The sequence below is a fragment of the Nannospalax galili genome, unplaced genomic scaffold (assembly GCF_000622305.1).
Source record: "Nannospalax galili isolate Female #2095 unplaced genomic scaffold, S.galili_v1.0 scaffold467, whole genome shotgun sequence".
Taxonomy (NCBI): Eukaryota; Metazoa; Chordata; class Mammalia; order Rodentia; family Spalacidae; genus Nannospalax; species Nannospalax galili.
In genome coordinates, this window is record NW_008357490.1 from 1,119,512 (window position 1) to 1,130,818 (window position 11,307).

The 11,307-nt window shown below is 37.5% G+C and overlaps 1 protein-coding gene across 5 annotated transcripts in view; it reads right to left on the bottom strand.

Moving 5' to 3' along the window:
• Ercc6l2 (ERCC excision repair 6 like 2) overlaps nt 1-11,307 on the bottom strand; it is a 131,293-nt gene that overhangs the window by 72,776 nt on the left and 47,210 nt on the right. For all 5 annotated transcript variants that reach the window (XM_029557183.1, XM_017794869.2, XM_008855120.3 and 2 more), the window contains 5 exons: nt 10,311-10,451; nt 8,636-8,749; nt 7,115-7,234; nt 4,600-4,671; nt 3,801-3,946 (listed from right to left, as the gene is read on the bottom strand). In XM_029557183.1, coding sequence (XP_029413043.1) covers nt 3,801-3,946; nt 4,600-4,671; nt 7,115-7,234; nt 8,636-8,749; nt 10,311-10,451 — 593 coding nt within the window. The remainder of the gene's footprint in view (nt 1-3,800; nt 3,947-4,599; nt 4,672-7,114; nt 7,235-8,635; nt 8,750-10,310; nt 10,452-11,307) is intronic.

Sequence of the window (11,307 nt, forward strand, 5' to 3'; positions counted from 1 at the left end):
GTGTTGTATTGTCCTTTTCATTTAATTCCAGGAATACTTTTATTTCTTTCTTAATTACTCCTTTGACCCATTCATCATTCAGGAGTGTGTTAAGAAGCATCTTAAAAGGTGTTCAACATCATTGGTAATTAGGGAAATGAAAATTAAAACCACTTTAAGATTTCATGTTACTCCAGTCAGATTGACTACGATCAAGAGAATAAATGATACCAAATGTTGGAGAGGATGTGGGGAAAGGGCAACACTCATCCACTGCTGGTGGGATTTCATCCTTTTACAACCCCTATGGTAAGCAGTGTGGACAACCCTTAAGAAACTACAAATGAACCTACCATTTGACCCAGTTATTCCATTCCTTGGCATACACCCAAAGAACACATCCTATTGCAGAGACACTTGTACATCCATGTTTGTTCCTGCTCTTTTCACAATAGGTAAGAGATAGAAGCAACTTAAGTGTTCTTCAGTTGATGAGTAGATAATGAAAGTGTGGTACATTTACACAATGGAGTTCTACTCAGCAGTAAAGAAAGATGAAATCATGAAATTTTCAGGTAAATGGATGGAACTAGAAACTGTTATACCAAGTGAAGTAACACAGACTCAGAAAAACAGAGACTCAGAAAAACAAACGACATATGTTCTCCCTCATATGTGGATCCTAGCACTAAATCCTTATAAGTGAGTATGTATCCAGATGTAACTGTAGGAATCAGAATAATGAAAAGGAAATAGGGAGGGAAGGAGGGAGGGAGGGAGGGAGAGGGAGAGGGAGGGAGAGGGAGAGAGAGAGAGAGACAGAGAGAGAGACAGAGACAGAGACAGACGGGAACAGTAGGAACTGTGTTACTAAGGGAGATACAAATAAAAATGGGGTTATTTAAGTGGGAGGGGGGTTATAGAAGGAACACTGGGGATAAAGGGAAAGAAGGAGCTCAAGAGAGGTGGGACCATAGGAGAAGGATATTATTAAGGGAGAAATGGGGAAAATGGGGACACTTTAAATGGGGAAACCAGAGGGAACCATGTTAGTCCAATAACCTACTGACAAAGTATACATACATTATCTCTACATGAGTCCATGTGTATAGTAAAGGCTACATAATAAGAAACAGTGCCAGACAGGAGATACTGTCCTTTGAGTTGTGGGCCAGTGTGGTCCAAGAGACTCTCAAACTTTCTCAGGCTATTGCCATAGCCCCTGATGGCCTCCCAGAACTTTAAGGTAAGATCCTACTGCCGAAGACAGAACATACATCCAACACAGGATTTGGAGAAATAGAGCTACGACTGACCTGGAAGCCACTTCCCCTGAAAGTGAGCTCTCATAGCTTTGGAGAACGCTATGAAAGTGCCCCAAGGGCAAACATCAATGGTGATCCAGTCCTAGCTTTAAGACCAAATAACCACATCAATGGCCAGCACAACATATGTCATTGATGCAGTAGTGGCACTTTTATCTTGGGGGCAATCGACAGCTACCTAATTTGAGTAAAAACCTACTCAAAGGGAGGAAACTCAAGTGTGGTACTGTAACATGACCTAATACACATGACCAGAGTGGTCACAGATCTTAGAGAAAACCCAAAACTCTCACATCGCTAGACCAATGTGATTTCTTATTATGTGCAAAATATGTATCCTTCCTTATATTTACAGACAAATATCCCAGTCACCACTCATCAAAGAAGCTCATTTTGCAGCAGTCAGAGACTAATACAAAATACCACAACTGGTCACACACGGACATTGTCTATGAATTACCCAGGCCTAAGGGACACACCTGCAATGTAACGTCTACACCTAAGGCTCATGGAACACAGAACAGGGATAAAGAAGAGGACACTAAGGAATCAGTTCTCAATAATGAAGCTCCCTCATGCAGCAGAGGGACAGGAACACAAAAGCTCACAAATGGCCAAAGTGTAGCAATCAAGAGTCTCCTGAATAATTGTCCTTGGACAGGACCCCTTTATTAAACTTCATCCACCCAAGGCTCAGGGACATCATGGAAGAGGGGATGGAAAGATCGTAAGATCTTTCCTACAAGCTCCTGGGAACCTGCTCATATGTTTCTATGGCATAGGTGTCAGCATACACAAGTCCCATGCAAACTCAGGCAGACAGTAACCCAGCATAGAACTGGGATAATGAACAGCAGACCTCAATCTCATCTGAAGGAATGTTGGCAAAAGATTGCTGCTAGATGAAGAAGAGCTAATCTTCCTAAAACAAGGGACTCTAGACAGACTGACTAGACTCAGTGGATGGACTTGCACTGGGGAACAGCTGGGGGCACTGACAATACAGTGGGCAGTAACAGGGACGACAGAGTATATGGGCTCCAGGTTGGGGGGATGGGGAGGCAGAGGCTAAGGGAGGGTGCCAGTGGGGATGGGGGTATAAAGATGATAAAGATTGTTTGAGATGTTCTGTATGAAATACACACACACACACACACACACACATCAGGGATGGGGGTATAAAGATGATAAAGATTGTTTGAGATGTTCTGTATGAAATATACACACACACATCAATAGAAAAAATTAAAAAATAAAAGTAAAAAATAAGTTTTTTTAATGTGATTGAAATTACTAAGTAAATAAAAGAAAGACTAGAAATGGCAGAGAACAAAATACAAATAAATGATAAAAGGTAGATTTGTAAAAATCAAAAAGGATTTCTTTAAATATTACAAATTTTCCTCTAAAAAATCAGAAATTCAGTATATTAGTTACATAGCAATTTCTCAAGGACAGGAGACAAGGAGGTTTTGGCAGTTCTCAGCAAGCTGGGCTTGCGGTGTGTTTGAGGGAGAGATTACCTATGTCATGAACCTATACCATTAGGACTGTTGTTCAATGTGAGTAAAGCATATTATTTTAAAATGAAGAACGCTTATATGTGTTGTCCAAACTTAACCGAAGACAGTACTGTGAGCCACTTAATGCTTTGTATATAAGGACTTACGGAGAAATGATGTCTACTTCAGTCACAGGAAATGAGACCCCAAAGCTTCTCTTTTCTTACTTGCAGGAATTCGAGGCTACTGTGAGTGCTTCACAGTCACACATCATTAAAAATATATTTTAGTCCTCATTTAAATTTTCAGCCTAATTTTTACTTCTGTACTTTACATGCGCTTATTTAAAAGTCCTAGGATTTTCTTTTTGAAAGACAGTGGAAGTAAATCTATAAAATTCTTATACAAAATGTCAAAGTTAAGTATTATGTCCCAAAAATCTTATTTAGGTGTTAATACTCACTTAAATCTTTCTCTAAAGAGTGCATTTTCCTTACAAGCTTTTAACTAGAGATTCATAAAGAGGTACTAGAACAAACGTATTTCTTATAAAATCTAAGGGGATCTACTCCAGCTGGGACAAGGCAGATGCAGAGGAGGGCAACTGTCCAGAGTGCCCAGTGAAGCTCGGTTGGAAAACTGCTGCTACAATGACTTTCATTTATCCAGTAAGAAGTCTGACTGTTCTGACTACTAAGCATGAGGCACAAAACTACCACAGAAATTCCTCAGGAGGCAACATCCATGTCTTCATTCTTATCTTTAGAGCCTTATTAGGTGCATTCCCAGATGATAAGAGAAATAGGAGAAAAGATTAGGTAAATTCAAGATAGTGCTATTTCAGTTACAACTGACAGCATTTTCACTGCTTAAGATCAAATAAAACAAAGCAAACTAAGCCTATCCATTGAAAATTAATCCAGTAACAGTTTAAAAAACACCCTAAATCTTAAAAACTAGCTAAAAATCAATTTATCAAATTTTATTTCCTTACATTGTGGAGACAAGGCAAATGTTAACATCTTGTGTGCTGTTGAACTCTTTCACAATCTTGAGTCTTTCCTCTGATTTTGTGTTTCCATCAAGCCTCCGGTAATCAAGGCCAGATGCCATGCAGTACTGCTGCAGCACGTCCAGCAGCTGTAGGAAACGCAGGGGGAGTGCAGGTTTATAGGCTTCATTTCACTAGAGAGACTACACTTAATAAACGTCGACTATTGGCGCTCACAATTTCTCATTACAGGAGAAATAAATATTTGGGGATCCTGAGTGTAGCTTGGGGTAAAGTGTACCCTAACATGTACCCTAGGCTCTAATCTCCAGCACAATAAAAAGAGAAATGTTTTTCTCACTTCTGACCCATGTATTTCTTATTATTCTGAAACAGGTAATCTTTGTTTGTTTTTGTTGTTAAAGATCAGTCTCTTGAAAAAAATTAAAAAAGAAAGAAAACTAAAACCACAACCAAAACCAAATAAAAAGATTACTATTGGTCAAGTCATTTATATAAACATTTTATTGTTTGTATCACTTTCTAAATTCTAAAGTACATTAAATATCTCAGTTATTTACAAGAACATAAATAGAAAATAAAAGTCTGTCATTGAGTTTGATAATTGATGGTGATGCTTCTATTGAATTTCCACATATAACTCAGTGTGCTGGAAAGGCTGGAGCTACTTTCTTCACCACCATGCACTACTGTGGATGGGGGTGAACGTGACTGTGTCCCTTATGCCTCATGCCTCAGGAGACAGGGCCAGCTAGGCAAGAATACTTCAGATAAAACTCACCTTGGTGGAAAAGGAGAAGAGAAGAACCTTATCTCTGTTTTTCCTAAAATGATTTAAAAGCTGCTGAAGGACCTGGAAATGAATCACACAGCACCAATGTACCAGTTCCAACTAAAAGCACACTTTACACAAACAAGTATCAGCTGAAAATTTCTTAAAAATTATTCTATACAATCTCAGTCATATTGGCTTTATATTTTCTAAGTTAAAAAGTTTAGCATTTATTATAGCAAATGTTATTTATTCATCATCCTATTGTCAATAAGGAGGTAAAGTTCCCAAAGCCTTATTTCATCTCATCTGGCTTTAATAAAAAGCAAGCATTTTAGATTATGGGATGGATTTAGATGGATTAATTTAATTTCCAAAATACATTTTCTTTATACCTACAATATGTTAAGAAACTAAATTATAGAGTAGTATACTTTTGGTTTCTAGACAGACACAATGAAATGTGTCTAGATTCTGTAAGGCCTAATATTTATTTTCTTTGAATAATCAGTCATATGCATACTTCTTCTCACTCTCTCCCCTTTGTTAGTTTCTGGTAAGTTTGACTTCCAGATTGAATTTTGACCTTGAAATGCCAATAATCTGACCCACACACAGTTCTTTCATAGAGGAAGCACCGCCTAAAGCCTGTGTATAGTAGCAATACTGTTATCCTTGAACACCTTTCCACATTGGGGAAGACAGTTCCAGAACACCATGAAAAGGCAGTCCACTGAGGGGAAGGGGTTTCTGAAAATTTTCTCAACTGTGAAAGAAAAACATTTTGATGATAAACATTTAAACATTTTAAGAAAATTATACTCAATATAACACTGTTTTAACAGCTGATCAAGGAAAGACCTTGTACTAAATTTGAGTCTTACCCTCAATCCTTAAAACAAAATGCTACAGAAGTTGTCTTTTTGTTTGCTTGTTTGTTTTTTTCTGACAGGGTCTTACTACGTAGCCCTGGCTGGCCTGGGACATATTATGTAGTATTTAAGGTTAATGAAGTGAAAGCTTTGCCAGAAGCCACCAAACTGTCCTGCAGTGATGGTCCCACTCTGCATCCTCACCCTTAGTGAAAGAGGGTTCCTGCTGCTTCATAGCCTCTGACAGATTTGGTGCTATCAGTGTTCTGTACTTTGCTGTTTTAACAGGTGTGCAGTGGTATCCCCACTGTTGCTTTACTTTTGCAGATTTTAATGGTATGGCAGTGTCTTCTCTTATGCTTACTTGTTATTTGTAAATCTTTTTAGTAAGGTATCTATTTAGATCTTTTACCCATTTTAAAACTGAGTTGCCTATTTTCCTCCTGCTGAGTTTTAAGTATTCTTTGGATATACTGGACATCAATCCTTTATTGTTTTGTAAACATTCTGATCTTTGGCTTGTCTTTTCATCCCTTGAAGATGCTAACATATTAAACCAAGGATATAGTGAACAGATATCTACACTTGTCATTTGGGGTGGCTTCCGATCAATAGTAATTTTAGGTATTTAAAAGTAAAAGCAAAAATAAGTAGTAAGAAAAGAATGTTCTCAGACTAAAAGTCTTCAATTAAGGCTAGTTTAAAGAAATAAACTCATTAAATGAATAACTATAAGTTAAAAGCTCATACCGGAACTTTCAAAAATGAAAATACCATAAATATATATTAAAGCTTTAATAATATGGATCCAGTGTTTCATTACTTACTTGTCCTCCATAAAATAGGACAGTCTACCTATAAATTTTCAGTTTTCAGATGTTCAGCCAAACGTTTGGATCTAAGTTTTCTCAAATTAGTCAAACTGGCCTAGAAAGGTGAACATGGTACCCTTTTGTGATTCCATAGCACCAAGCTAAGTTTCCCAGTCTTTTCCCCTACCTCTCTCATAAAGTGGATTTGTGGTAGATCTTGCTAGGGAAAGAATGTGAGAAATCTTATCATAATGAGTCCATCTTGTGAGTGTCCCTCAAGTAGGTGAGATAACAATGATGCTAACATTCAAAGTTGGTCTTGACTGTAGCTTTGAGACTATGACAGCTAAAATAGGCATGATGTTCTCAGGGCCTTTGCAGATTCAGGTAGACTGAATTCAAAAAGGGCACACAAGTCAATTACCTGAAGTTCTTAACCCCATATGCAGTAGTAACTCTATGATCAGCCTATAGGCTTTACATCACCAAATCGTGTATCACCAGATGATACTGCTGAGATGACGAGAGACAATGCTAAAGCATGCATCCCTAGCTTATTACTCTCAGGTTCTGCTTGGCTGGTAATCTTTCAGAAGATGGAAATTAGCTGCTCCCTTCATAGCCTCTAACAAACACTTATGCTTGTGCATGCACATCTATGTGCAGAGCTTACAGTGAACTAGGACATTAAGGAGACAAGCTGACTATCTTCCACCATCTTCCACTATCTCCTCTGTGTCTAGGCGCTTGTCATGAGTAGCTGGTATCCTTGCCATACCACTACATAAATACTTGGTACAACATCCCTGCCTGTATGCAAACTGAAAGAAGAGCACGCACCTTCATTTTTCCACTATACTTAGGGTCAGAAAGTGTTTCAAAGGCTGCATCCTTGCTTTTCTGCACAAAATCTGGGAATCTGGAAAATACTTGATCACATATCCTCTTGATAAGTGTTTCCTTGAGAGAAGGAAGAAGAAATTTCAACTTAACATATTAAAACCTGTAAAAACTGAAACTGCTATGAAAAAATTCTATTCATAAGAAATAGCAAATGTGGGCTGGAGAGATGGCTCAGCAGTTAAGAGCCTCTTGTAGAGGCCCTGGGTTCAGTTCCCAGCATCCACATCCTTAACATCGTTAACAGTAATCCTTAACTCCAGTTCCAGGGGATCTGACACCTTCTTCTGGCCTCCACAAACAATGCATACACATGGTGCACTTACATACATGTAGGCAAAACATTGATACAGGTAAAATAAAAATAAATTTTAAAAGAAATAGAAATCTAATCTATTTCTGCCTTCTCTAAGTCAGACTAATAATTCAGAAAATCTTAATGCCGTCTGTTAAACACAAATAGTTTGGTGAATTTTTACTGCTATGGCTACTAATTTTATCATTACTTTCTCAAGATTTCCAAAACAAGGTAACAAACACTCCCCAAGCTGGATGTGATGGCGCACACCTTTGATCCCAGTACTCTGGAGGCAGAGGAAAGCAGATCTCTGTGAGTTCAAGGCCAGCCTGGTCTACATAGTGAGTTCTAGGCCAGCTGGGGCTACAGGGAAACTGTCTCAAGAAGACCAAAGGGCAATAAAAAAACATTCCCCAAAGAGTAACATTATCAAAGACTACTGTATCAAATATTTAATAGATTTCAAAATTAATTTAAATAGCAACAACTATAACACAATAAAATATAAAATCATCACATAAAGCAAGACCTTCTGATGCATATTGTGCTCTGGAGTAAGACACACTGAAACTACCAAAGAAATGATTCTGTTTAAGCTGAAACTTGGAGAGCATTGATTTTTGCCAATTCAGGAAACACACTTAATTATTTAATTTAGAGTTTATTATATACCCTTTAACCCATCCGATTAGACAAATATAATTAAACATAACAATATTAACTGAATAGGATTGAAATAGGACTGATTTATGAAATATCTTAGTGATTTACCAAAGGATATAAGGAAATATAAATACAGAAACATTATATTAGAGACATAAAAATAGCTATTACTTTTAGCTCAAACTTTTTCAGTTTGATTAAAAATTTAAGTGCACCTACACCTTGATACCTCAATTTTCCTTTTGAAAAAGTTATTATCATTATTATTGATGCTGAGGATTTCCACATCCTAGGCAAAATTCTAGTACTGACTTATATCTCCAGATCACTAAATTTTAAAATAGGTCAGGTTCCTCTTAAATTCCATCCAAAAAAAAAAACCCTTAAAGATACTTAGCTAAGACACTGTATACCTTGATCAATTAGATACTAACAACAATATAACAGTATCAGTTTTCTATCAATAGCATCACAAGGAACTATAAAAAGTCAACCCTGACCTGATGTCTGGAGGTGCTGGCAGCCTGCAGCAGTGCCGCATGGTTAGATACCTTCTGAAGGACTGTCAGGTAACTAAGATACAGGGTCCTTACTGTTTCACCACGTGAATTGGTCTGTACACAAAAACATACAGAAAACATAAACAAGAGTTAAAGTGGCTATATGACTAATTACAAAATACATGTCTAGTTATTTGGGGTATGATAAAATTCTAAGGCCATGAAGGCTACTATTTATACAAGGTATCTATGAATCACCAACCTAGACTGCTTCTGGTGAATCACAATGCAATGATGTTTTTAATAAAAGGAAGTTTCGTAGGAAAACTACTCATGCAGACCCAGAATTTTACTGCTCAGTTTACTCTCTAACTTAGGCCACAAAGTTTTCTAAGGAACTGAGCCATTACAAAAATGAGAAATGGAGCCAGCATGGTGCACAAATCCTTAATCCCAACACTGGGGAGGCAGAGGCAGGCAAATCTCTGTGAGATTGAAGCCACCTTGGTCTACATTGTGAGTTCCAAGTCTGGGGAGAGCCTGTCTCAAAAAACAAAAAGGAGAGGGTAGTTTAAAACAGCAAAGTAAATGAGATGGTTATAGTTATAATAAAAAGCAATCTAGATAAATACTTAGTGTCCCTGTACATGGATATGTGACATAAAGAGATGGCACAACAGCAGGAAATACAAATAGACGGTATAGAAAGACACAAATGATTTTTGTTTCTAAAAAAACATTTTGGGGGCTGGAGAAATGGCTTAGTAGTTAAAAGCACTCGCTGCTCTTGTAGAGGACCTGGCTTCAGTTCCTGCACTCACACTTGGTGGCTCACAATCGGCTGTCCCTCTAGTACCTGGGGATCCAACACCCTCTTCTTGCCTCTGAGGGCACGAGGCACACACACTACACAGAAAATAAAAATAAATCTTAAAAAAGAAAATATTTTGTTCTGCTAATATTTAATTTCAATTAAATTGATACTATCTCTAACATTAAAATAGTATTTGAGACAGCAAATAGTAAATCACTTCTACTAACAGTGGATAGTGAGAAATTTGTGAAAATAAAATGGAATTTCAAGATGAGAGTAGACTTGTTTCCTAATAAAAGGTGAGAGGTTATCAAATTGAGAGAATATCAAACTAAGGCTTAATTTCTAAAATTAGGTTTTCAAAACCTATTCAAATATTGATTTTGTATGTGGTTATTTGATATCACAAAACATTTCTAATAACTTGAATATTTTGTGTTATGATCTGTGTGACTACAGGTATGTACGTGAAATGGCACACACTGTTAAGTCAGAGGATAACTCCCAGGAGCCAGTTCTTGCCTTCCACCCTGTTCTGAAGCAGAGTCTCCCTTATTGCTTCTGCTGCATCATGGTGTACAAGCTTCCAAGACATCCATTTTCCTGTTTCCACATCTGATCTCGACAGAGGAACACTGAAAATTAGACTCATACTACTGCATTCAGTTTTCTAGGTCGACTATGTGGATCCGAACTCAGGTTGTCAGGCTTGTGTCACAAGTGCTTTTACCCACATCTCCCTAGCCCTTTGATAATGTTTTAAAAACATAACTTCTAAAGTTATGTTTAAAGAACTGAAGAAAAGCTGGCTCACTGAAACAAAAGCAAAACAGTAAGAATAAACTAGAAAGAAATGCTTACCTTGTAACAACAATTTCTCCTTTTCCGGCCACTGCTGCAGGTACAAGGCTGAGAAGACTGAAGTATCAAAGCCACATCTTCTGTCTCTAACACTGTTTGATAGACAGCTTTCTGGAAATCTGTCAAAGAACAGTAAACCATCTGCCAAGACAAAGTACAAGGCAATTACGAAAATTTTTTTGTGGCAATGAGAAGAATCATCACACTGAAACTTCAGAGATGGTAACAGTACAATTGTTCTCTCTGCTTAAGCCCTTCGTTCTTGTTCCCCATCTCAATCTAAATTTTACAGATTATTATTTCAATCTCAAACTCATACTTTGTTCTTGTTTCTACTTAAAAGGAAATATAACATGAAAAACAAGTTATGTGACTTCCTTATGCATTCCTTCCTTTAAAAGTCTATTAGTCCATCTTTCAGCTAAGCCTAATGGCTAAACATCATCACAACTGGGCTTGTTGACAGGTGTGCTCGTTCATCAAAGGACGGCTAAGCAGGGTCACTGGACCCTCACTGGAGTATCCAGCCACTCTTCCCAGCCAACTGTATGGAATTTGGTCCTAATCACACATGGCCTCCTGGATTTGGGGAGGGCTAAAGTATACAATCTGGGGAAGGCTAGGAAGAGAGGGCTTGACCCATGCTGGTGAAAGGCTTTCTAGTGTGCATACCCTTAAGTCATACATACACTCAGCAACCCCTTAGTTATCTTGGTAAGTAAGCTCAATAAATTCATTGGTTTCCCAGTAAAACTTTAATCAAACATTGGCTTGACACTAGAACCTTAAAAGGGAATAAGCATTGCTTAGCATCCACAGGAAAACAAGTCTTACAACAGATGGGAAATTTATTTGTTAATGCTGTTATGTCTCATAATTATTAAAAAAAAGAAGAAAATGAGAATGTAAAAGATGTTAAAAGGATATGGTAATGGAGATACTTTCCAAAATAGGAAAAAATGAGAAAGCCTAAGTAAGTGGTGAGGGTCTGTGTAGG